General features: G+C 44.2%; 1 protein-coding gene across 2 annotated transcripts in view; it reads right to left on the bottom strand.

Annotated features, from left to right (window-relative positions):
- The window catches only part of ARHGEF18 (Rho/Rac guanine nucleotide exchange factor 18), a 139,233-nt gene that overhangs the window by 87,258 nt on the left and 24,030 nt on the right, over window positions 1-27,945 (bottom strand). The window contains exons 2-4 of one of the 2 annotated variants that reach the window (XM_040327062.1): window positions 13,328-13,395; window positions 4,691-4,754; window positions 972-1,110 (exon numbers count right to left, since the gene is read on the bottom strand). In XM_040327062.1, the coding sequence (XP_040182996.1) occupies window positions 972-1,110; window positions 4,691-4,754; window positions 13,328-13,395 (271 nt within the window). The remainder of the gene's footprint in view (window positions 1-971; window positions 1,111-4,690; window positions 4,755-13,327; window positions 13,396-27,945) is intronic. The other variant, XM_040327070.1, reaches the window with a different exon arrangement.

Genomic DNA, 27,945 nt, shown 5'->3' with positions numbered 1-27,945 from the left:
GACACTGATGCAGGTTTGAAATCGTGCAAGTTCAGCTGAACTCGCATGATTTTAAACCAACAATGCAGTCCAACTTCAGGGGCGATTTGACAGACATCTGTGCGGGTTCCTGCACAGGTGGCTATACAAATCGGCCCAAAGTCGCCAAAAGTAGTACAGGAACTGCTTTTGGGGATCTGTGTGGTACCGCAAAGTCGGCGTCACACCGATTCGAACGGTGCCATTGCCGACAATAGCTGCCGATTTGACATGTCAAATCGCATTCTAAATCGGCCCAAAGTGAATGTGGGCTTAAGCAGTATTAAACCCAAAAACAAGCATTATATTACAGCTTACCAATTCTTAGATGTATAATAGCTGTATTAGGTTTTCTTTTTTAGGCTTGCTTTTTCTATTTTCATCAGGTAATCCAACCTGCAAGTCTGTTTTTCACAGCACAATCTCTCCAAAAGAATGTATCATTTTACATGGATGAGAAGAACCACTGGTGGGACAATTAAATAAATCAGCTTTTACCCCAACCTATACCCCAAACGAAAAACGTTTGCTGTAACTGCTTATGAAGTGCTTATGAAGTGTGAGATGAGATTTGGCATCAATTTGAAAGTGGTTCTAAATCTGCTAAAAAACCTAACAATACCCTTCCCCCAAACTGATAATGCTGCTGTCTGCCGTGTCCTGTGATCATTCCTCCAGAGTTGTCTCACTAATAGAGGTGGTGTATTACTGGCCAAATCACCAGGTGAGAACAGAGGAAAAGCCAAAGAAAAGAACCCTAATGCAGTCACCACATCCAATGAATGGTAAGCTGAGATATACATTTTTGGTTTGGGGTTTAATACTGCTTTATCATAAGTTTATAAGTCAAACTACTCTACTACAAGGGGCTCTTCCATTTCTTAATTCCTTATTTTTGTCACTCTCATTCTAACCAATGTATGCATTTTGAATTTAAAAAATTCAGTGCTTACCCTGTTCTGCTCCCTGCCGTTGCTTGTATTTCCACTCTTGAATTGCCTCTATTGGTGACAGTCATTCCGGGCCCTCGTCCCTGCGTATGAGCCCCATCCAGACCTACAATAGCAATGCGATGAGGGTCCTTCAGTGAGGCTGAAAAAGAAGCAAGCACCGAGTTGGAATAGGAAGGACTACTATCATGTTGAAATCTGCTGTTAGTTTTCTTCTGTAGTGCAGAAAAAATGCGAAATGTCAAAAGCTCATTTTCCAAAACAAAGTTCCTGCCCCACTTCTTTGGATAGGAGCTGTACACAGAGATTCTGGAAGAGAAAGGCTGGGAACCACTGCCCTTCTCTCTTCTGAGACTGGCATTCCCCATACTATAGTTCAGTCAATGCTCAACTCTGAGTACTCCGTCAATGTCCCAGAATTTCTAGCTTTGAAAGTTTCCAGCGATGATTCCAGAAACTCCTCCTGCTGCTTAACTAACCATTATTGATTAAGCTTCTATGACTAGTGATCAAAGAGACAATTTCACCAGGTGCTTCTTTAACAGCCAATTGTGCCCATGAGATAAATTACTTTAGCCCTCTCTGCAGCAAGTGCTAACTGACAATCTGCTTTGCAAGCGACATACGTGTAAAGCTGATCTTCACAAAGAAGAAGAAGAAGAAAAAAAAAAAAAACTGTCTCCCACACCACCAATTATATTGAAATTTCAACATATGAGTGTAAGAACAGATTAAAAAAAATGTATTTGAAAACACAATCTAATTGTTAGAAGCTCAGTAAGCACTGCAATATGTATATTTGAAAATGAGCGACAGAATACAATAATTCATGGAGCAAAGGATGCATTTTAAAACTTTCAAAAATATAATTCTACAGTGATTTCATTGAGTACAATAATGCACCATCAACAATAGTGCAATCATTGATTTGATTAATGACAACAGCACAGGTGGTTACAATGGTTTTGTTCATAATGTAGACAAATCAGTACTGCAATGGCCAATAGATCAGACAACAGCCTGTGGTATTAAGCCCTGTTCACACCGAATCGTTGAAATCGTGAGACTTCACTTGAAAACGCACAATAAGCCACATGTCAGTGTGATTTGGCTGAATGAATATGGAAGTCGCACCTGAAAAATCGATAAAAATAGCGCAGGAAGTTCTTTATCTAAATCGGTGTGCACGGCAAAGTCAGCATCGAACCAATTTAAACAGTTCTATTGCTGAAAAAAGGGTGAGATTTGTGATGCAATTTGAACCTGTCAAATCACATGACAATTCGCACCCATGTGAACAGGGGCTTAACCCATAAACAAAAAAATATATATATTGTAGCATGCTAGTCCTTAGATGTGGTGACTGTATATTTATTTTTATTTTTTGGGCTTTCTTCTCTTTTTCGCCTAGTGACCCGGCCATTAGGTAATTTTTATTTTTTAACATCCTTTAACAGATTAAGTCATCCAGCAAAAGTGGTAATTAGGGCATTGAAAGAAACTATTTAAGACTGATCATCTAACACTGCCCTCTACCCAGATTGGCAGTGTTGCTCTCCAAAAGGTGTCTTCCATGGGTTTGGCCCCCCACAGAGCCCTGATCCCAACATTGACTCTTTCTGGGATTACTTGAAGAGACAGAAGTATCTGAGGCAGCCTACATCCACAGAAGATCCATGGAGAGGTTTTAAACAACCAACCTGCCGAGTTCCTTCAACAACTGTGCAAGTGTACCTAGAAGAATTAATGCTGCTTTGAAGGCAAAGGGTGGTCACACCAAATATTAATTTGATTTGGATTTCTCTGCTGTTCACTTACTTTCCATTTTGTGAATTGATAAAAATAAACAATTAACACTTCTAAATTCTGAAAGCATTCTTCATTTTACAGCATTTTTTTACACCTGCCTACAACTTTTGTACAGTACTGTGTAAGGGTCAAATGTGTCCAGAACTGTGACCAAACTGTCAGTCAACTCAGGGTGACATACTGATTATCAAGACGAGAGGCTTCAAAATGACGTCAGCACTGTGCAACCATCAATAATGCAGAAATATCAGGAACCCCCCCCCTCCTACCAGCCTCAGGCATCACAGCCCTTTTAAATCTCCAGCTGTAGCCAGTGTAAAGTGGTTGGAATTGGCAAGCTGCAATATATTGCATTTTTAAAAAACACTTTAAATTAAATGTTTTTGTTGTTGTGAGAAATATAGTTCCATGTACTACATAAAAGCCATGTGTGCAATGGGTTGTCCGACAAGATTCCATTCCTTTACTGAACTGACCTACAGTGGTTAAACTATTTATTTCAAGTGTTCATAAATATGTTGATTTCAGTAGTAAACTGGCCTTATGTACAATTTCTTCAATATGTTAATCAACATGCTCTTTAGAGTCGGTTCACACTAGGGCGACACGACTTCCAGCGCGACTTTCAGAGGCGACTCCGACACGACTTGAGCATGAACCACAGGGCGATCTGGGGCGATTTACAACACGACTTGAAGTCGTCTCCAGGACAGGAGACTTTCCAGTGGCCAATCAAACAACAATCAGCTCTAGGGGAGGGAGTGGGAGGGAGGGGGGCAGGAGAGGTTTGCCTGAGAAATGTATGTTATCTTTCTGGAAAGTCGCTTCAGTTAAGACAGTGATCAGACTTGGATCAGACTTGGAGGCTACTTCCATTGAAATCGCCTACAAGTCGGATTGAAGTAGTACAGGAACTTCTTTTGAAGTCGGAGCGACTCGAGTGTATTAACCACTTGCTTACTGGGCACATAAACCCCTTTCGTTCCCAGGCGAAATTTCAGCTTACGGCACTGCGTCACTTTAACTGACATTTGCGCAGTCGTGCGACGTGGCTCCCAAACAAAATTGACGTCTTTTTTTCCCCACAAATAGAGCTTTATTTTGGTGGTATTTGATCACCTCTGCGGTTTTTATTTTTTGCGCTATAAACAAAAAAAGAGCGACAGTGCTATAAAAATGCACTAATTACTGTATTACTAATTACTGTATAAATGTGACTGGCAGGGAAGGGGTTAACACTAGGGGGTGAGGAAGGGGTTAAATGTGTATCCTAGGTGTGTTATAACTGTGTGGGGTGACTGGGGGAGGTGACCGATGCGGTGTCCCTATGTACAAGAGACACAGATTGGTCTCCTCTCCTCTGACAGCACGTGGAGCTCTGTGTTTACACACAGAGCTCCACGTCCCTGCTGTCTTACCGACGATCGCGTGTACCCGGCGGACATCGCGGCCGCCAGGTACACGCATCGGCTCCCGAGCGATGCGCCGGAACAGTGTTTACCTGCTGCGCGCGCGGGTAATGCTTTTAAATGACGTCCAGTTGGCACTTGAGAGCCGCGCTGTTGACGTCTTTTGTCAATAGCGCGGGTCTCAAGTGGTTAACACCACTTCCATTCACTTGCATTGTTTTTCTCGACAGCGCGACTTGGGGCGACTTCAAGTCGGATCCCAAGTCGCCCCAGTGTGAACCGGCTCTTAACTTGTCTGTTTAATGTCACATTTCACACAGATGTCTTTTAAGTCAAACTGACATACGGCTTTGAAATCATGTGAAAAAAGCCACAGTCAATGTGAACGAGGGCTTAATGTGAACACCATTCTGAAGTGGATTACATTGATTGTATATCACCCATATAATTTAGAAACAATTTTTTTTGATCTACTATTAAAAACACTCATAGAAAGTAAATTACCTTTACCTTGCTGATAAAATGAATATACGTGGGAAGACGTTGCAGGCTTGTAAAAACTATCCTTCTGAAAAGAAACAGATTTTTTTATTTTTTTATTATTAAAACAAGATTATTAAAACATTGAAAAGTGGATGTAAGTCCTTCATACACCCAGTGAAGTGAACACCCTCAGATGATACACAGAGATGAAACCAATCTCCCTACATAGGTTTTACATTTATATACTCATATTCTCATTCAAAGAGTTTTCTTTATTTTCATGACTATGAAAAAAGGGATTTTTAATACAGCTTACCTGTAAAATCCTTTTCTTGGAGTACATCACGGGACACAGAGCGGCATATTCATTACTATGTGGGTTATATGGAGTACCTTCAGGTGATGGACACTGGCAATCTCAAACAGGAAATTCCCCTCCCTATATAACCCCCTCCCATAGGAGGAGTACCTCAGTTTTGTAGCAAGCAGTATGCCTCGCAAAATGGTCCCCATAAGAGGGGTGGGAGCTCTGTGTCCCGTGATGTACTCCAAGAAAAGGATTTTACAGGTAAGCTGTATTAAAAATCCCTTTTTCTTTCTCGTACATCACGGGACACAGAGCGGCATATTCATTACTATGTGGGATGTCCCAAAGCAATGCTTACAATGAGGGGAGGGAGAACATCTTCCCAAGACAAAAGGATTTAATTTAGAGATATACTTAAATCATAATAAATCCAACTTAGTTGAGAAAAATCTTTTTTAAATTTAACTCAAAAGGGAGCCCCCGGAATCCGAGGGTCTCAAACTGCAGCCTGCAGCACTGCCTGCCCAAAGGCTGTATCAGTATTCCTTCTTACGTCCAACTGGTAGAATTTTGTAAACGTGTGGACAGAAGACCGGGTTGCCGCCTTGCAAACTTGAGCCATAGAGATCTGGTGGTGTGCTGCCCAGGAGGCACCCATGGCCCTAGTAGAATGAGCCTTTAATGATAACGGAGGAGGCAACCCTTTCAAGCCGTAGGCCTGAGTGATTAACTGTTTAATCCATCTCGAGATGGTGGATTTTGCAGCTGCCTGCCCCTTTCTTGGGCCCATCCGGTAAAATGAACAACACATCTGTTTTCCGGATCTTCTCTGTAGCTTTAAGATAGGCCTTCATGGCCCTGACAATATCCAAGGTATGCAGCAACCCTTCCTTTCTGGAAGTAGGTTTAGGGAAGAAGGATGGTAATACCAAATCCTGGTTTAGATGAAAACTGGATATAACCTTCGGTAGGAAGGAAGGATGAGGGCGGAGAACGACCTTGTCCTTATGTAAAATAAGATATGGTTCCTTACAGAATAAGGCTGCCAGTTCCGATACTCTTCTGGCGGAAACTATGGCGACCAAAAATACTAACTTCCTTGTCAGTAAAACCAAAGGAATTTCAGCCAACGGCTCAAAAGGTTGTTTCTGTAAACTTGACAGAACAAGATTTAAATCCCACGGACAAAGCGGGGATTTAACTGGAGGATTAATACGTAAGACCCCTTGAAGGAAGGTCTTAACTAGCGAGTGGGTGGCCAGCGGCCGCTGAAACCACACTGACAAAGCTGAAATCTGTCCTTTGATTGTGCTTAATGCCAGTCCTTTATCCACTCCTAGCTGGAGAAAACGTAATACTCTATCGATGGTAAACTTGCGAGAAAGCCATCGCTTGGACTCACACCAGCCTACATAGGCCTTCCAGACCCTGTAATAAATCACCCTAGAGACCGGTTTCCTGGCTCTGATTAGGGTAGAGATTACTTTCTGAGACAGACCTCTACCCCTGAGAATCAGGGATTCAGCTTCCAGGCCGTCAAATTTAGATGCCGTAAGGCAGGGTGGAGGATCGGACCTTGCGATAGCAGGTCTGGCCATAGAGGAAGAGTCCAAGGGTCTCCCACTACCATCTTCAGGATTAGTGAATACCATGCCCTTCTGGGCCATGCTGGAGCTACCAGGATGACTGGTATGTGCTCCATCCTGATCCTGCGCAGCAGGCGGGGTAGTAACTGGAGCGGGGGAAATGCATAAAGAAGTTTGAACTGATGCCAAGGGCAAACTAACGCATCGGTTCCGCAGGCTCTGGGATCCCTTGTGCGGGACATGAACCTGTCTAGCTTCTTGTTTAGTCTCGATGCCATGATATCCACGTCCGGCACTCCCCACTTCTGGCAGAGTGTCTGAAAGACCTGTGGATGCAGAGACCACTCCCCCGGCAATAGAGTCTGGCGACTTAAGAAGTCCGCCTGTAGGTTGTCCACTCCGGGAATGAATATAGCCGATATGCAGGGCACATGGGCTTCTGCCCACAAGAAAATCAAGCTCACTTCTCTCTGAGCGGCTTGACTCTTGGTTCCCCCTTGGTGATTTATGTATGCCACCGCCGTGGCATTGTCCGATTGTATTCTCACCGGGAACCCCTGCAGTTTGGACGTCCAAGCCCTGAGGGCTAGTCGGGCAGCTCTGAGCTCCAAGATATTGATGGGCAACTGCTTCTCTGCCGCTGCCCAAGTGCCCTGGCGAGTGCAACCATCCAAAATTGCTCCCCAGCCGATCAGGCTGGCGTCTGTGGTTACTATCTTCCAGGTCACAGGACTGAACGTCTTTCCCTTCAGGAGATTCTGAGGGTTTAACCACCAAGATAGACTTTGCCGGACTCTTGGTGAGAGTGGCAAAGGAATCTCCAAGGCCTGAGGCCTCTTGCTCCATGCTGACAGGATGGCTGCCTGCAGGATGCGAGTGTGGCTCTGAGCGTACGGTACCGCCTCGAAGGTGGCCACCATCTTGCCTAGTAGCCGCATACATAGGCGAACAGTTGGCTTTCTCTTGCTCAGAACTATTTGTATTAGCTCTTTGATGGCCTTGACCTTTAATAGAGGTAGGAACACCTTCTGTTGTTCTGTATCCAATCTCATGCCGAGATATTCCAGCTGCCTTGTGGGCCGAAATGCTGATTTGTCTCGATTTAGGACCCAGCCGAACCTCTCGAGGTACTGAACCGTGAGGGCGACTGCTCGTTCCAGGCCAGGAAACGAGTGGTCTACGACCAAGAGGTCGTCCAGGTAAGCCAGGACCGTGACCCCTTGGGTCCTTAGATTGGCTAGGATTGGGGCTAGGACCTTCGTGAATACCCGGGGGGCCGTAGCCAACCCGAAGGGGAGCGCCACAAATTGGAAATGACGCTGAGCCACCGAGAAGCGTAGAAATACCTGATGTGGCTGAAAAATTGGCACATGAAGGTAAGCATCCTTTATGTCTATGGACGCCATGAAGTCGTCCTTCTGGAGCACGGCAACAGCTGACCGAATAGTTTCCATCCGGAATGAGCGGACCTTTAGGTACGCATTTACTCCCTTTAAGTCCAAAATTGGCCTGACATCGCCGTTGGGCTTTGGGATGATAAACAGGTTGGAGTAGAACCCCAAGCCCTGTTCCTGGACTGGTACTTCTACTATCACCTTCTGGCACAGCAGATGATTCAATGCCGCCATCAACGCGGCTCCCTTCACCGGGTCGCCTGGTACTCTTGACTCCTGGTAATGAGGAGGAGGGAATTCTGAAAATTCTAGTTTGTAGCCCGTGGCCACGGAAGACCGTACCCAGCAGTCGGGAATGCTGGCCTCCCAAACTTCTGCAAAGAGACGTAGCCTTCCCCCCACCATCGTGGGTGGGGGCGCCCCTTTATAAGGCCGACTTGGGGGCTGGCTTCGCAGGCTTGCGGTACCACTGCTTCTTGCCCCCAGTGGCTTGGCCTTGTGGTTTATTGTTAAAGCCTGATCTTGCAGGAGGCCGTCGATACTGTCTGGTATTAGAGGGCCCTGTCCCGGGGGGGGCTGGCGCTTAAACGCGGGCCCTCTGGCTTTCTTCTTGACTGGCAAGAGAGTGCTTTTGCCGCTTGATATAGTCTGAATATATCTATCCAGATCTTCTCCGAAGAGTCGTCCTCCATGGAAGGGAAACCCTACCAGGAGCTTTTTGCATGGGGGCTTGGATTAAAAATAAGGATAAACGTGATGCCTGCTGGATGGAGTCCTTGATAGCATCCACCGTAAAGCGTATAGCCCTCGGTATATCCGAAAATTCCTCTGCCTGCTGGGCAGGGATAAGTTTAAGCATTTGCTTAGTCTTATCTGATAATGCTTGGGTAATTCCAATAGCAGCCACAGCGGGCTGAACTATCGCCCCTGCTGAAGTAAAGGAGGCTTTCAGTAATGTTTCCAAGCGTTTATCAACCGGATCCTTAAACACCTGTACGTTTTCCACCGGACAAGTTAAAGATTTGTTCACATAGGAGATGGCTGCGTCCACCGCCGGGGGCGCCCATCTTTTGGAGAATTTCTCCTCCATAGGATATAAAACAGAGAATTTTTTAGGTGGTAAAAAGACTCTATCTGGCTTAATCCAATCCTGAAACATGACCTCCTCGAGTAGAGGATGGATCGGGAAAACTGCGTTGCTTTGAGGCGTTCTTAAAGAGCCTAAAGCTGAAACCGCCGATACTTGAGGTTCTGGTATGGGTAACTTAAATGCCTCATGGACCATGTCCGTTAAGGCCTGAACCCACAAACTTTCCCCTTGGGAGGCTGAACCAGACCCCTCAGTATCCAGATCCTCGATCTCTGAACCACCCTGGTCCAAAGCGTCAAGTCTATCCAATTCCCCTAGGGAAAGGATTTCTGTGTCTGAGGGTTCTTGCTCGGGTGACGGAGACCTAGTCCGCTTTCTACCCGATATAGCCTTAGCTATCCTTTTTGCCATTCTTTTCTCTAGTTCACCTAAAGAAACAGCAAGAACTCTCTCAGTGACAAAGCCGGGGTTGGACTGACCTGGATCAGCCCCAGCACCAGATCCCCCAGGTCCCATCAAGGCGTGCCCTGATATGTCCTGTGGGGAGAGCAGCGGCATAGCCGTGTCTGAGCCCTCGGATTTTGCGGGGGAATCCCCACCCTTTGTACCCTCTGACCCAGAAGGCATGGTACAATACCGAGGTACACCTGCTATCACCCAGCCACAGACGTAGCTAAGGGGATCTGTCGGTTTGGGAGCGATAGAGACTAACGCCCAAACTGAGAAGGGAGATCAGCAGTTCTTTCCCTTCTTCTCTTTTTCTTCTTTTTCTTTTCTTTTTTTTTCTGAAGAGGAAAAGAAACCACTCTGTCTCCCACTAAGTATTGCCAATAGCCATCTGCTGAAAAAAGGAAAAGAAAACCTATCTGTAGGTTTGACAGTCCTTAGAAAAACTGCAATTCTTCCTTTCGCCACTGGGTGTCCTCGGCGTGTCCTCCTCTCCTCTAGCTCAGAATGACACTGAGCTCTTGGCAGCTAATGGAAGGACCTCCCCTTCCTTTATTTGTGATTCGTCGCCCACAGGGACGCGCCCCCACCACGGAAACGGCGCGAAAATTGTTTATATCTCGGGCACGCGCGCGCCCGTCGGCGGGGGCCATCACACATGGAGGAGGACGGAGCAGCGCAGGCACCCAGGCAGGTAAGCCCTTTAGGTAGGTCACAGACCTCCTTTTAGCATGGGAAAAAGACTCCCCTCTTACAGAGATCCCACACCTAGCGCCAGCAGCCCAGCTAAGCAACACTTACCAGGGAGGTCACATATTACTGGGGAAAAAAGATTGAATCATCCTGTCTCTGTCATAGACATAGTGATTCCTTGCCAATGCAGAGCATACCCAGGCCTGTCCCCCTGTGCACCCCCTGTAGGGAACCTGCTAAGAACCAAGTTCCGCAAGCTCCCCAAATACTTACCTGCTCCATGCCGCAGGACTTTTGCACAGCAAGAGGTCCAATCTTCCCCCATCTCCGTGGGTGGCGTCTAGACCTTCAGGCCCTGGGTTCCTATGAAGGAGCCACTGTCCTGGGCCCATATAGCACCCTGGCAACAGAAACATTAGGCCCCCAAAGGTTTCTAAGTTCTGGGCCCAGGGTCCAGCTCTCTGAACAGAAAGCATTATGGGCTACACCCCAATGGGTTGGGGTCCGGTTGCTGACCACTTTAGCACTGAGGCCTTTGGACAGAACCGGTTAGCCCACCTTAATCCCAAGGATGTGGAGGTAAGCTAAACCATGACCAACACCTAAGACACTGGCGAAAAAACTGAGGTACTCCTCCTATGGGAGGGGGTTATATAGGGAGGGGCACTTCCTGTTTGAGATTGCCAGTGTCCATCACCTGAAGGTACTCCATATAACCCACATAGTAATGAATATGCCGCTCTGTGTCCCGTGATGTACGAGAAAGAAATTGTAGATTCACACTGAAGGCATCAAAACTATGAATTACCACATGTGGAATTATACAGAACAAAAAAGTGTGAAACAACTGAAAATATATTTCATATTCTAGGTTCTTCAAATTAGCCACCTCTTGCTTTGATTACTGCTTGGCACACTCTTGGCATTCTCTTGATGAGCTTCAAGAGGTAGTCACCTGGCGCAGCACCCCATCACTCTCCTTCTTGGTCAAATAGCCCTTACACAGCCTGGAGGTGTGTTTGGGGTCATTGTCCTGTTGAAAAATAAATGATGGTCCAACTAAATGCAAACCGGATGGAATAGCATGCCGCTGCAAGATGCTGTGGTAGCCATGCTGGTTCAGTATGCCTTCAATTTTGAATAAATCCCCAACAGTGTCACCATAAAAGCACCCCCACACCATCACACCTCCTCCTCCATGCTTCACGGTGGGAACCAGGCATGTAGAGTCCATCCGTTCACCTTTTCTGCGTCGCACAAAGACACGGGGGTTGGAACCAAAGATCTCAAGTTTGGACTCATCAGACCAAAGCACAGATTTCCACTGGTCTAATGTCCATTCCTTGTGTTCTTTAGCCCAAACAAGTCTATTCTGCTTGTTGCCTTTCTTTAGCAGTGGTTTCCTAGCAGATATTCTACCATGAAGACCTGATTCACACAGTCTCCTCTTAACAGTTCTAGAGATGTGTCTGCTGCAAAAGGTGGCTAATTTGAAGAACCTAGAATATGAAATATATTTTCAGTTGTTTCACACTTTTTTGTTATGTATAATTCCACATGTGTTAATTCATAGTTGTGATGCCTTCAGTGTGAATCTACAATTTTCATAGTCATGAAAATAAAGAAAACTCTTTGAATGAGAAGGTGTGTCCAAACTTTTGGTCTGTACTCATGTACTTGTGCAATGGTTTTACACAGAGAAGCCCTGATCCTCCTATTCTGGAATCCCCAGTCAGTGCTGTTCTCTCCTCCCCCATGCCGAGTGCCCCCATAGCAAGCACTTGCTATGGGGGCATTCATGCGTGCTCCCTCCTGAGTCAGCTGTGTGTGTCCAATAACACACAGCACAGCTTGCCAAATTTGGCAAGGCTTCTGTCTCTCAGCACCTGGGCTTCAACATTCAACAACCATGAGAAGTAGAATGCAAAACTGGACCCTAAGACAAAAGGCTTGAAATGATCGACTGAAGCCACAGGGTGTCAGCAAGCAGGCGAATTAAGTCTGTGTATAAAGTCTGGATGTATGAGAACAACACCCCCTGCTTCCAGTTCTTTTCTTTGAAGATGATTTAAGTGGGGTACACAGAGAGTAGTGATCCCAAGAAACCACCAATATCATAAAGCAGGGATTCCACAGAGCTAACAAAGTGTTTGCCACAGCCACCATAGGATGCTTTGACCTGGCAATGAACTTGTACACCGCTTTGTTGAACCAAGACCCTACCAGAGCCCCCTATCTGGAGTCCCCCACCATAGTCAGATTCTGCGGCTATCTCCCCCCGGAAGTGGGTGCAAATACAAATATTATACAGGTATCTGCACCCCCTCCCCACTGAAAGGTGCCTATTGTGGCACCGGAGGGGGGGGGGGGGGGGGGGAGTCCAATGAGCGGAAGTTAGAGGATGGGGGATCAGGAAGGATTTTTTTTCCCCCTGCTGTAGCAAATTGGATCATGCTCTGCTGGGGTTTTTTGCCTTCCTCTGGATCAACTGTGGGTATAGAATTGGGTATATGTGATTGTATGATATTAATATTTTATTTCTTATGGTTGAACTTGATGGACTTGTGTCTTTTTTAAACCTGACTAACTATGTAACTATGCAAGTTCCACTTTAGGGTGGAACTTCGCTTTAAGTCAAAGGGCCTTACTGAGGCTGAAAAGCAGGTAGTGGCAATTTCCATTTTCCATTTTTTCCCTTATTTGTTATTGTCCAAATCCTCCTGGAGGCAGCAGTATAACTCATGTGTATGCGATGCATAGTAGCCCATTATGCTTTACCTTTGCAGGGAAACAAAGAGGAAGTAACACCAATCAGGGTTTACTTCCTCTTTAATAAGCTAATAACTGTATAAGGAAAATAATTTTTTTTATGATCAGCTTCTGTCAGGAAAACCTATTAGAGCATACCACATTGAGCCACCTAGATGGGGTGCAGCACAGCCTCATGTATTAAGCCAGATGTTCCACTGATCTCTAAATTTATTTTGCCCTAAAGGATTTTTTTGATTCTGTGAAGATAACTTCCACGGAGTGTGTATGCTTGCAGCAGATATACTGCTAAAGGCCCATTTAACTTTCTTCACAAAATCTGCTGCCACCAAATACAGACATAAGAGAATAAGAAAAGATATAATAAATTACCTTTGACTTGCTACCGGTACATTCAGGAAGTAATGTCTTGCAGTTTTTATGAACATTTACAGCACAGTCTGAAATAGATATTTGGAAAAAACAAATTTATATTCTTGGCATTTACGCAACAATATTTCTAAATGGAGAGAATCTATGGATTTAGCATTAGAAAATGATGCTGAATATAAACATGCAATGCTGTGACCAAACAGAAATGTGCTCTAAAGGAAGAATGAGCTTGACCTAAGTAGCAAAGAGACATGCAAGAAAAACTGTTATTCTTTGATGAAAATGTATTACATATAAAAGTTATTTGCTTATAATCAAAAAACGAAAAAGGGGCTTATCAGTGAAGAGTTTGACGTTTCTTGTCGTGGATAGCAGCCAGACAAAATCCTTGCTTCATTTTAAACTCTCCAGCAGAAACAACGGTAAAGCCTCGTACACACGATCGGATTTTCCACAGACAAAGCCTCAGACTTTTGTCTGAAGGGCGTTGGCCAGGAACTTGTCTTGCATACAAACGGCACACAATTGTCAGCCAACAAACACGAACATAGTTACGTACTACATGGTTTTTCAGCTCTTTAGTGCCACCCTTTGGGCACCTTCTGCTAATGTTGTGTTTGGTGAGCATTGCTTCCGAGGGACTTGCGTACACACGATCGGAAGATCCGACAACAGACCGTTGTCCATGGAAAATTTTAAAAGGCTGCCATCCAACATTTGTATGCAAAAAAATTTACAATTGTTCGATGGAGCATACAAATGGATTTTCCACCAACAGGCTGTCAACACACAATTTCCATCAGAAAAGTCGGATCGTGGGTACAAGGCTTAAGATGCTGGTTAGTTAAAGTGGAACTAAACCCTCCTATCCTTTTCAGCCAAGGAAGCTTCCATCTTAGACCCCATACGCACTATTAGATTTTCTGTGGATTTTTGTCTTCAGATTTACCAATACCATATAATATGAGGTCAAACTTTAAGAGTTTCAATTTATATGCAATCAGGTAGGCCCTTGTACTACATGGTTTTGGTAAATTTGAAGACAAAAATCTGCAGAAAATCTAATAGTGTGTATGGGGTCTTAGCCTCTGTTTGATCTGAAACCGTTAAAATCACTGAGATTATTTCTGCTTTATTATGAGCGACACGTATGTTTTCTTGCTGGAGGCGGACCTAAACCCATCGATTTAACGGTTTCAAAAAACATGCTGGGATTGCTAACTGTCACGTTGGTTGTGCTCTCAACCAAACTGTCAAACCATTAAATGGTTGGTATCATAACTGAGCACAATGGAAGTTGAAGATCAAACAGAGGTTAAGATGGCAGCTTCCTTGGCTGAAAAAGATAAAAGGGTCCCCGTCACGGCCAGAATTGCCAAAGTACTCCCTTCATACTCCACAGATTGCTTTAGAGCAGGGGTCTCAAACTCAAATTACCTGAGGGCCACAAGACAAGTTTTCATATGCCATGGGGGGCCGCATGCAAACTTTCAAACTTCAAAAACAACAGTACTGGTGTCAGCGAACACATTAACCCCCAGCACTGGTGTCAGCGAGCGCATTATTACCACCTGCACTGGTGTAAGTCAGGGTTTGACAAATTTGCTTGTAATCTAGGAGCCAGCTAAAAAAAGTTAGGAGCCAGAAAACGCACCCCGTCCCGACGAGCTTGCGTGCAGAAGCGAACGCATATGCGAGCAGCGCCCGCATATGTAAACGGTGTTCAAACCACACCTGTGAGGTATCGCCGCGATTGGTAGAGCGAGAGCAATAATTCTATCGTTAGACCTCCTCTAACTTAAAACATGCAACCTGTAGATTTTTTTAAACGTCGCCTATGAAGATTTTAAAGGGTAAAAAAGTTTGTCGGCATTCCACAAGCGGGCGCAATTTTGAAGCGTGACATGTTGGGTATGAATTTACTCGGCGTAACATTATCTTTCATAATATTTAGAAAAATGGGGATAACTTTACTGTTGTCTTATTTTTTAATTAAAAAAAGTGTAATTTTTTCCCAAAAAAGTGCGCTTGTAATACCGCTGCGCAAATACGGCGTAACAGAAAGTATTGCAACGATCGCCATTTTATTCTCTAAGGTGTTAGGATAAAAAATATATATAATGTTTGGGGGTTCTAATTAGAGGGAAGAAGATGGCAGTGAAAATAGTGTAAAATGACATTAGAATTGCTGTTTAACTTGTAATGCTTAACTTTTAATACCAACGGCCACCACCAGATGGCGCCAGCTCACATCTGGTGGTAATAACTTGTAATACCAACGGCTCACCACCAAATAGCGCCAGCTCCCCCCACTTCTGCCCTGCCTGGGGGCCATTTATAACTGGTCCGCGGGCCGCAAATGGCCCGCGGGCCGGTACTTTGAGACCACTGCTTTAGAGGCTGTGCAGGCAATGAAACATAGCTGACGACAGCGGTGCGCTGTTGTCACCTCTAGCTACAATACGATCCCCCAGCAGGACGGGTGTCTGGAATTTGTGTACCGGCCGGCACACCAGATTAAGGCATTATTTTTCTGCTATGTTGTAAGTACAATACAACTTTTATTAATACATTTTTTATACTTTTAATGCGCTATGTGGAGCTGTCATTATCTTTTACATGTTGGGTACTTATACTGGTGATCTGCAACTTCACGCTGGATGAGATCCACTGATTTAAGATTGATTTTTCCTGATCTGCATTGTGGGAGTGAGACTTCTAATTATACGTGCTTAACGATCCCCTGTCATAAGGGATCAAGGCAAGTCGGTAAGGAGCCATCATTATTCACTGGTGGAGGATTCATCACTTTTTGTGTGGACACGCTGTTTTTCATAAAATTTTGGATCTTTGCACAGAACACGGGTGTACAGTATATTGACATAGCATTTGTGGACTATAATTTTGTATATTTTTTAATATAGTATTCATATATACCGATTTCTATGCCATTTTTTTTGTTTTCTGCAACATATCACTATTGACACATGTTTGTTGTTTGGTATGTGATTTTTATGGCAATTGATGTTTTCCACTACTTATTCTTTTAATAGTGACACATTTGACATGTTATCATAAGTCATTGGTCACACATCTACATATCACTATTTTGTTCCTTTAATGCCACGTGCACACGGTCGTTTTTCGGCATGAAAAAAAAACGTTTTTCCAACTTCATCATTAAAAACGATGTTGCCCACACACCATCGTTTTTAAAAAATGATGAAAAAAAGCGCAGTGACGTACAACGGCACTCTGAAGGGGAAGTTCTATTCGCCTTTGGGCTGCTTTTAGCCGATTCCTTGTTAGTAAAAGACGATTCGCGCTTTTTTGTCTGTTACAACCCGAAAAACGACATTTTAAGAAGCCAAAAAAACGATGTGAAGCCCACACACCATGATTTTAAATTACATTTTTAAAAACTTAGTTTTTTTTCATGCCGAAAAACGACCGTGTGTACGCGGCATGACACTCTTAATGGTGATTTTTGATTTTAGTTTTCACTTGGTTAAGGGGTAGCGCGATGTTTTCTTTTTCTATCAATGAAACATGGCTGATGGGTTTCTGCATGCACTTTTTTGATCTGTTTCCGATGCGTTTTTGATGCTTTCCAGCACATTTTTTCTTCACATTAAAGCGGAGTTCCACCCAAAAGTGGAAGCTCCACTTATCTGTCTCCCCTCCCCTTCAGTGCCACATTTGGCAGCTTTCGGGAGGGAGGGGAGTGGCTACCTGTTTTTGACAGGTACCTGTCCCCACTTCCATCAAACCTCGCTGCCGTGAGGTAGGTCAGAAGTTCAGCCCCTCTGTCATCGGGCCAGAAAAAGAGCACAGCGTGCATTCGCAGCAGGGAACCGGCTGTGAAGCCGCTTGGCTTCATTGCTGGGTTCCCTTACTACGAATGGCAGTAGCAGCATCGCTGGATTCCAGCACAGGTAAGTGTCCTATTATTTAAAGTCAGCAGCTACATTATGTGACTTTAAATTTTTTCGTCAAGGGGGGTTGGGACTCCGCTTTAAGGGCCAGTTCACACCACATGTAGTCCAGTTCAGTTTTTTTTTCTGCATCAGAAACGCATGAATTGTAGGTTATATGGTTTCCAATGGTATAGTTCACAACAGCGCAGTCAGTTCCAGTAAAAAAAAGTAGAACATGCTGCTGTATTTTTTCTGCACTGAACTGTACTGAAACATGGTAAAACGCATCAAAAATGCATTGGAACACACTTAAGGCACATATCCCTATTTAAAGCGGTTGTATACCCACAATATTTTTCTTTTTTTTACACCTGCAAGACAAAAGCCATAATGAGCTAGTATGCCCCGCATACTAGCTCATTATGAAATACTTACCTTAAAACGAGGTGTAGAGAACTTACCTGGTCCACGCCGAGCGAGATGTCATCTTGCCTCGGCGTGTCTTCCAGGTATCGCCGCTCCAGCGATGTGATTGGCTGGAGCGGCGATGTCGTCACTCATGTGCGCATGCATGCGCACGGGAGATTTCATTACGGCAAGGTCCGGCGGCTGCTGGCCCTTTAGCCGAGGATCCCCGCTGCGCATGCGCTGCTACAATCAGCGGCGCATTGTGAGGGGAATATCTCCTAAACCATACAGGTTTAGGAGATATTCTTTATACCTACAGGTAAGCCTTACCTTAGGTAAAAGTGGTAGTAAAGTCTTTACTACCACTTTAAGGTGAGGGGGAAAAAATGTGGTGGAAAGCATCAGGAATGTGTTTTACCGCGTTCCAGTACAATAAACATGCAGCATGTTCTACTTTTTTTTGGAACTGGAATGCACTAGAATTGACCGCACTGGTTTAAACTATGCCATTGGAAAACATATATCCTACTATGCATGCGTTTCTGATGCAAAAAATAAATAAAAATGCACTGGACTGCATGTGATGTGCACCGGCCCTTAACATTTTAAAAGATTGCATACCTGCATTCTAGTTCATCAACATAACTGACAAGAAACACTACACACTCCATCTGTATTTAGGCTGGGGAGCCTAGTTTTCTGCATAGAAAATGCAGTAGCAATGATGTGCAATAGTGTAACTTTGTTACTGAGAGAATTGCAGCAGCCAATCTTTACAAGTCTCTGCGCTAGCATCTACTGGGGTGCACATTGTTAGCCTGTTAATGTTTTCCTGGACTCCCTGCTGCTCTGCACATTGATTGCTAATGTGGTGGAGACATATTGATCCACAGAAAAATGGAACCCTGCTGGCTGACCTGTACTTTCATCTGTTACTTACTGAAGACCTAATTATCTGCAAAACAAAGTCCACATTTCCAGTGGCTGTACAAATACTCCCTCCTACAAATTCAAGGAAGTTTTTACTGACGACAAAACAAAAAGCGCTTAGCCAAACACCTCGGCAAAGTGTATTATATAACAGTTTATAGAGCTCAAACCAGGGTTATGTAAAAAGAAAAAACACACACACACACACACACACACACAAGGTCGCAGATGAGACACATGGAAACTTCTTTTCACAACGGACTGTCACATAAAACTCTATTTACGCAGTTCTTATTAAGGCTGAAACAACTAATCCAAGGCTTCACTTGTTTGCTTTGAATCTAAGAGCCAGCTAAATAAGTTAGGAGACATTTTTTTTTAACTAACAAATCTTACAGCTGGAACATGCAACATGTTCCTGAAGGTGAACTTCTCCTTTAACCCTTTCGCTGCCAGAGCCGTTTTAGGCCTGGAGATTACATAAAACCCTCAAACATTAGATATTTTCTGAAAGAAGACACCCTAGATCAGCTTTTTTTCAACCAGGGTGGCCAGGCAAAATTCCTAAAAGCATCCCAAAAATTGTATACAAGCCGACGGGTGGATGAAGTTGCCTTTTAATTATACATGGGTTTTCATTGTGCAGCATTATGACCTTCCAATGGCATCATCAGCTAATAACGAGGATGCCAGGAGCCTGTTTAGCACATCCTTGTTTAACCGGTTAAGCCCCGGACCATTATGCAGGTTAAGGACCTTGCCCCTTTTTGCAATTCGGCACTGAGCCGCTTTAACCGACGTGGCTCCAAAACCAAATTGGCGTCCTTTTTTTCCCCACAAATAGAGCTTTCTTTTGGTTGTATTTGCTCACCTCTGCGGTTTTTATTTTTTTGCGCTATAAACAAAAATAGAGCAACAATTTTGAAAAAAAAAATTCTATATTTTTTACTTTTTGCTATAATAAATATCCCCCAAAAAAAATATATATATATATATATATATATATATATATATATATATATATATATATATATATATATATATATATATATATATATATATATATATAAAAAAATCCTCAGTTTAGGCCGATACGTATTCTTCTACATATATACAGTGCTATAAAAATGCACTGATTACTGCAAAAATGACACTGGCAGTGAAGGGGTTAACCCATAGGTGGCGCTGTAGGGGTTAAGTGTGCCCTAGTGTGTGATTCTTACTGTAGGGGGGTGTGGCCTGGCGTGACACGTCACTGATCGTCGTTCCCTATGACAGGGAACAGACGATCACTGAAACTAGAAAGAACAGGGAAAGGTTTGTTTACACTTACCTCTTCCCGTTCTTCAGCTCTGTGACCCGATCGCGGGACACTGGCGGCGATCGGGTCCGCGGGTCCCATGGGCATGATCACGGAGTTCAGGCCCGGGTGGCGAACGTGGCGGCGCGCGCCTGACCCATGGCTGGGCTCTTAAAGGCAACATACCTGTACGTGCTTATGCCGCTCTGCCAACGTATTTTGTCGTGCAGCGGTCCTTACGCGGGTAAAAGGGTAAGTTCACCTTCGTACACTTTTGTTTTTGCATTCCAGCTCCCCTATGCACCAATATAGCATTAATGTACTTGTTTTGCTAAAAATGTGAAGCTTTCCATTAAATCTAGAGTCACTTACTTTTCTTGTCCTAATCCACGTTTCCAGACGTTTCTAATGTCTTTCCTCCTGATCAGACTATAGGTCATGACAAAGGAAGGAGTTGACCAGCTGACCTCATTAGCACACATCCTCCACCCTCCCACTCCCAGCTGCACGTTTTTTAAATGCAATCAATCACCCTTCTCACTAAATACACAATCAGACTGCATAGTGTATGGCCATCTTTATAGAAAGTACAAAGGAGGGAGTGAACAGAAACACTCAGCTGTCAAGCCCTGTTCACAACTCTGCATAGCAGGAACTCACATTCCCACATGTTTTTTCAAAATAGGAAGGCGTTTCGGAACATTTTCCCTCATCACACATAGAGCAACCCATCCACCTGAATGGTGCATTTTTTACTGCGATTTTTGGTGCAGCTCATTTCTAAAATGCAAGAAAACACACAGATGTGAATGGAACCTCATTGTTCTTGTGTTACAGAACCAATTTCACTTTCAGGCTCGATTCACATCTAGCATAGTCGGAGCTTAGATTTTGTGGCTCGTTTTCCGCGTGACACGCATAGGGCAGCCTGCTGATTTCAATTGGCTGCACTACATATGGTTAATGGGACATTTTGGCATTTTGTGGGTTGTGTTTTTTTATTGTGCATTTTGCAGCATTTGCCCCTCATTTCACATGGCAAAATGTGTGTTTGGTGTGCCCTTAACAATTAATGGCACTGAAAGCACAACTAGTAATTTTAGGTGTATAAACATGGCCATACACTGTGCAATCTGATTGTATATTGTGTATTTAGTGAGAAGGGTGATCACTGATTGATTGCATTCAAACAACGTGCACCTGGGAATGGGTGGGTGGATGATGTAGGCTGTGTGCTAATGAGGTCAGCTGGGCAACTCCTTCCTGTGTCATGACCTAAAGTTTGAGAAGGAAGAAAGACATTACGAATGGCAACATCTGGAAACATGGATTAGGCCAGTGTTTCTCAATTCCAGTCCTCAGGCCCCCCCAACAGGTCAGGTTTTCAGGATTTCCCTCAGATGAAAAGGCTGTGGTGATTACTAAGGCAGTGAAACTGATCAAATCACCTGTGCAAAATAATGGAAATCCTGAAAACCTAACCTGTTGGGGGGGCCTGAGGACTGGAATTGAGAAACACTGGATTAGGCCAAGAAAAGTAAGTCACTGTAGATTTAATGGAAAGCTTTGATATTTTTGCAAAAAAGTACAGGAATGCTATATTGGTGCATAGAGCAGCTGAAAATAAGAAAAAAGTATACACAGGTAAACTTACCCTTTAATAAGACATCCGGGGGTCTAAAAAACACAAGTTGTCTCACCTGTGCTCCAATGAATTGATTATTTCCTGGCCGTGGAAAGTCAAAGGGGTAACCAGAAATTATTTTTTACACATTGCTTCTGGGTTAGCGGGGGGGATTTCGAACTTGGTGGCTGCGGAGGCGCTGGATTGCTTCCATCTGACCAGCAAGTCTGTTTTTCAAAAGAACAAGTTTTCTTCCAGATTTATCAGTTTACATGGATGAGACAAATCATTTAAACACTGGCAGGGGGAGTTTGGAATAATCAGCTTTTATTTATCCATGTAAAACTTTTTTCCAAAAAAAAAAATGATTGTTGTAACTGATTATAAAGTGTGAGCTGGAGTTTGGCTTCATTTTGTTAGTGTATTTAAATCTGCTAGTGCAGGGCTCAACAAATCCCAGGCACCAGGTTGCCATGGCAACTGAAAACTGCATCTTGGCACCTGGGCTTTAGTCAGCCCATTTCCAGGTGAGCAATTCCTATTGTCCGATGCCTAGGACATGCAGTTCCGGGTGCTGGGCAGCTGGTTGCCGACCACGCGATCGGTTAGTTCTGGGGGGGGGGGTCTATTGGTGTCTTACCAGAACCCCCCCCCAGGCATGCCTTTGGACACAGCTGATCACAAATCAAGGTAAAAGGCCAATCACAGTAGCCCTTCACTATGTAAACAGCTGTGTCCAATCACAGCTGATCACATTGTAAACAGACTTGCCAGTTATCGGCAGTCCTTTTCTCACATGCTGTCACAGTGTGAGGACAGCCTGTAACCGACAGTTCTGACAGGCACATTTACACTGATAATCAGTACCCTGACCATCAGTGCAGCCTCTTCAGTGAAGAAAAATTATTTGCAAAATTTTTGAATAGAAAGTAAGAAAAAAAAAAAATCGAAATTTGTTTTTTTTTCATTAGTTTAACAAAAAATTAAAACCCCAGGGATGATTATATACCACCAAATAAACGCTCTGTCTCATAAGAAAATGATAGAAATTAAATTTGGGTAAAGTGTTGCATGACCACACAATTGTCATTCAAAGTGCGATAGCGCTGAAAGCTGAAAATTGACGGGGCAGGAAGGGGTTGAAAGTGCCCGGTAGGCAAGTGGTTAACATAAAAAAATTAAAATGATAGAAAAAGGAACACAGAGTTAAAGTGTTGTTGAAAATAAAGCTTTGTTAGTAAACAAAAAAAAACCCTGTCTCCTATCTTTTTTAGATGGCTTCTAGACTCAAAGCAAATTTGTCAAGCCCTGTGCTAGTAAAGTTAACCCTATCCTCCCCACCCCAGACTGACAATGCTGCTGTCTGCTGTGCCCCCTGTGCTTATTACACCAGTGGAGTGGAGGCACTTCAATACATGAGATGTGTTACTGGCTAGATCAACAGGTGAAAATGTCTAAAAAAGAAAACCAATGCAGCAGCCACCACATCTAATCTGCAATATTAAATTTTTGGTTTTGGGTTTAACACGGCTTTAGCCCAGGTTCACACTGGGCTGCGGGAGTGAAGCCGTGCGAGTTCAGCTGAACTCGCACAATTTCACTCCCACTGGCAGTCCCAATTTCGGCCGTGATTTCAGAGACAGGTTTCTGCACAGATGTCAATGTAAATCGCGGGCCGAAAGTGCAAAAAGTAGTACAGGAACGACTTTTTGAAATCGGTGCAGCGCCGCAGATTAGGACGGTGCCATTGCCGACAATTGCCGCCGATTGGAGATGCGATTTGACAGGCCTTAAAGTGGTTGTAAACCCTTTGCAACCACTTTAACCTACAGGTAAGCCTAGATTAAAGGGTTTGCAAAGGAATTTTTTTTTAAATCTTAATAGCTTCCTTTACCTTAATGCAGTGCTGTTTTCATGTCCTCATTGTTCGTTTTTGCTCTCAAGTTGCTGTAATTCTTCTCTGATCTCCACACTTCCTGGTTGTCTGTTTCCTGATAACCACAGTACTGTGAGCTTTCTCTCTGTGGTCACTAATCAAGGAGGTGTGATTACTGTGTGTCTAAAACCCCTCAACACCAATCAGTTTCGTTTTCCAAACCATCACTGCCCTGTATTGGCTCTGTACAGCAGAGGCAGGAAACAACATGCAAAAACGAAACTAGAAAACTACAGGTACATTATATGATTGATTTTTATCTATTTTTAATTGTTTTTTTAAAAGGAATCAGTTAACTATTAATGTCTCTATACCCTGTAAACAGTCATTTCAGCAAAAAATAAATAAATGTATTTACGACTCCTCTAAGGCTTACCTTTAGGTGCAAGAAATATCTCCCAAACCTAAAAGGTTTGGGAGATATTTGCAAAGAATATCGGCACCGATGCCTACGGAGCATGCGCCGTAGACAATGGGCGCAGGCTCATTGAGCATGCCGTTAGTGGTGGCATGCGCGGGAGTGATGTCAACGCTGCTCCGGCCAGTCACAGTGCCGGAGCAGCGATACCCGTAAGTCACTCCAAGTATCATTGCGGCATCGGAGGAGGCGTCGAACGAGGGCCGCTGCAGGGGCTTCAATCGCAGGTAAGTACTTTTCAAATTGACCTAGTATGCTATGCACACTAGCTCATTATGCCTTTGTCTTGCAGGTTGTCTTTTTTTTTTCTACAAGAGAGTTTACTTCCTCTTTAAGCTCACATCAGCAGAACCATGAAATGCGATTTTTATCAGTTTTTGTTAAAGCAAAACTAACATTCTGACATCCCCAAATGAACAAGACAAATATCAGTAATAACAAAAAGACTTTGCCAAAAGAGTATAACATAATGATCCTGTGAAGTACTACGTTGTGCAACTAGATGAAGAGAAACCAAAACTGGGCTGGGCTCAGGAATGCAAAGTATGCAGTAATTACCTTGCTCCGCAAAATAAATGTTAAGTCATACGGTTTCATAGCTGTTCAGAAAACATCCCACACCAAAATTTCATAGAGGCACCCTCCTGAATTTGTGTTATACTGATAGGCTGGATGGATATTTTTACTTGCATACATTCCTTTGTAGTTTTCCACATTCTGTCTACATGTATTCGTTACCTATCCTAGTAATCTTGTTACTATCACCTACATTGTTTCAAGGTCACTCAGAGTCATAGTGAGAAAAACAAAAGGATTATAGAAAAACAATAACCAAAACGAAGACAAAAATTGGACTTTTAGCCCTGGTTCACACTGGGCTGCGGGAGTGAAGCCCTGCGAGTTCAGCTGAACTCGCACGATTTCACTCCCGCCGGCAGTCCCGATTTCGGCCGCGATTTATGAGACATCTGTGCAGGTTTCTGCACAGATGTCTATGTAAATCGCGGCCCGAAATCGCAAAAAGTAGTACATGAACTACTTTTTAAAATCGGTGCAGCGCCGCAGATGCGGCGTTGCACCGATTAGGACAGTGTCATTTCCGACAATTGGTGGCAAATGCCGCCGATTTGAGATGCGATTTCACATGTGAAATCGCATCTCAAATCGAAGGAAATCGTACCCAGTGTGAACCTGGGCTTAGTGTCGGTTCACACTACAGCGACTTGGGATCCGACTTGTCAGACCTCAAGTCGCTTGACATCAGTAATCCCATGTTAGTCACTGAGAAACGTCTTAATGTACACTACTGAAGTCGCTCCAACTTCAGAAAAGGTTCCTGTACTACTTCAAGGCGACTTCTAGGCAACTTGTACCCATAGATTTCAATGGAAGTCGCCTCAGAAGTCGGATCTCCATCTTAGCAACTTTACAGGGAAAAAAATTGTTTACCCAGGCAAACCCCTCTCTCCCACAGAGCTGATTATTCTGTGATTGGCCACAAACAAAGTCGCCTGTCCTGGAGGCAACTTTAAGTCTTGCGGAAGTCGCCTTACAAAGTCACGCTGTAAGTCGGGTTGCCCCTGTGTGAAACTGCACTTGGAGTACAATTTGTATATACCAATTGTCTGTTAAAAATTATACTTCCGACTACCACCCAACCATATCCTTAAAGCGGTCCTCCACCCTAAAGTGGAGTCCCGCTGATCGGAACCCTCCCCCCCTCCGGTGTCACATTTGACACCTTTCAGGGGGGAGGGGGGTGCAGACACCTGTCTAAAGACAGGTATTTGCACCCACTTCCGGCCACACGATACGGGCGAAAGACGGGCATTCCGTCACATCCCGTCTGTCGCCCGTTGTGTGCTGGGAACACTCGGCTCCCAGCACACAGCGTGTGAGCCAATCGGCGGGCGCAGCGCGACTCGCGCATGCGCCGTAGGGAACCGGGCAGTGAAGCCGCAGCGCTTCACTTCCTGGTTCCCTCAGCGTGGATGGCGGGGGGAGCAGCAGAGTGACGAGCGATCGCTCGTGCTCTGCTGCGATCGGCGCTGGACTCCAGGACAGGTAAGTGTCCTAATATTAAAAGTCAGCAGCTGCAGTATTTGTAGCTGCTGGCTTTTAATATTTTGTTCCCATGGCACATCCGCTTTAAGTATATACTGTGTGCATAGTTCTAAATATAACCTTACTATGTGATGATGGGGAGGCTGTACTCATTGTTAAACACTTTTGTGAACTGGTTCAGTTCTTCAGCAGAGAGTTGGGTACGTGTGTCACAATGACCAGATTCCAACATACAGTAAGTTTAAAAAAAAATCACTGCTGTCACCTTTTGTGTGTATGTGCCCTCCCGATAGGAGACACCAGGAGAATAATGGGAGAGGAAGTCACCCACTCTGTATGTCTAATGTATTCAAATGTGATGGGTTTGCCCAACAAACGCGCCAAAAAGGGCATCAGGTGATACAATGTGAGATACTGTAAAGGACCTAGTTTCAGTCGGTTCCAACATGGGCACCGTACCCTAGGGCTATGTGTGGGGGACTGTTGGATTGTGTGAGGCATCATTTTGAGGAGACGTTCAAGTAGTATAATATGCCCAAGATCTATGACTTTTAGATGATATTATGAGGGGTAAGATCGGTCACACTATGGAATGGTCCTCAATGTCAACACATTGGGGATTTAGGAATAGCATGATCCATGCAATCTCAGACCTCAACCTGCAGCAAAGCTACACTACTCAAAGAACCTTTACACTAACTTCTGGGAGTTCTAAATGTGAAGATCCTTTGAACAGTGCAGCTCTGCTGCAGAATGAGATGCTATGAAGTGTATTTTTATAGGTACCTTCATAAAAGTTTTCTTAAACTTTATGCTTTAGTTTTTTGGGGGGGGTTTCTTTTTACTATGTGATGAATACCTTGTGAAAAATAATGCTTAGAACCTTTGTCACCTGTGAAAGAGCAGGGTAAATACTTTCCGTTGGGACTGTCAAATAGTCCTCTGTTTACGAGTTCTCTGAAGTCTGCTGGGAAAATAAAACGTTCAGATGCGCTGATCTGGGATCTCATCAACTCTCACTGGGTTTCTTCCGACATGTCACTGTTGTATCCTACAATGATGTAAAGGTCAAAAGGAAAGTAGCAGCTATTGCTGTGGGTCAAAAAAAATCTAAATATAGAAATCCCCAGAATTGTTGGTTATCTAGTAGACTTGGAGGGCGAGAAGTACCGTATTTATCGGCGTATACCGCACACTTTTTTGCCCTGAAAATCAGGGAAAAATCGTGGGTGCGCGGTATACGCCGATACCCGCTTTCCCGCGCCGAGTTTGAATACTGCGCCGACATATACCGAGCGCAGTACACTCGTGTATTGTCGGGCAGTCTCGGGTACTCTTGCGCTGACGTCCTGGACGTACAGGACGTCAGTGCGAGAGTTGCCGAGCCTGCCCGACGATACACGAGTGTACTGCGCTCTGTATATGTCGGCGCAGTATTCAAACTCGGCGTGGGAAACGAGCGGGAAGGATGCCGCATTAGGATGCCGGACCCGACAAAGAGGACACCCGAAGCCGGACGCGACGAGGCCGCCGCGCAAGACACCAAAACTGTAAGTACAAAAAAAACTTTTTCCACAGGAATTCGGGGCAATTTTAGGGGTGCACGCTATACGCGGGAGCGCGCTATACCCCGATAAATACGATATATGTTAAATAAAGCAGTGTTTGACAGCATGGGCTCTGGCAAAAGGTCAGTTCTAACACTGCTATTTTACAGGTAACAAAAGTGTGTTTGTGTCTTCAAGGTTCCGTGGGCCTCTTCTATGAACTCTAAACTTCCGTTTTTTCCATAGCTTTTCTATTGTATTCAAGTCAGGTGATTGGCTGGGCCATTTCAGCAGCTTTATTTTCTCTTTGAAACCAATTAAGAGTTTACTTGGCATTGTGCTTGTGATCATTGTGGGGTTATTTAGCAAAGGCAAATCCACTTTGCACTACAAGTGCAAACTGCACTTGAAATTGCACTGAAAGTACACTAAAAGTGCACTTGGAAGTGCAGTCACTGTAGATCAAAGCATCAT

The sequence above is a fragment of the Rana temporaria genome, chromosome 1 (assembly GCF_905171775.1).
Source record: "Rana temporaria chromosome 1, aRanTem1.1, whole genome shotgun sequence".
In the NCBI taxonomy this organism is placed as follows: domain Eukaryota; kingdom Metazoa; phylum Chordata; class Amphibia; order Anura; family Ranidae; genus Rana; species Rana temporaria.
This window is presented reverse-complemented; position numbering and strand designations above follow the sequence as displayed.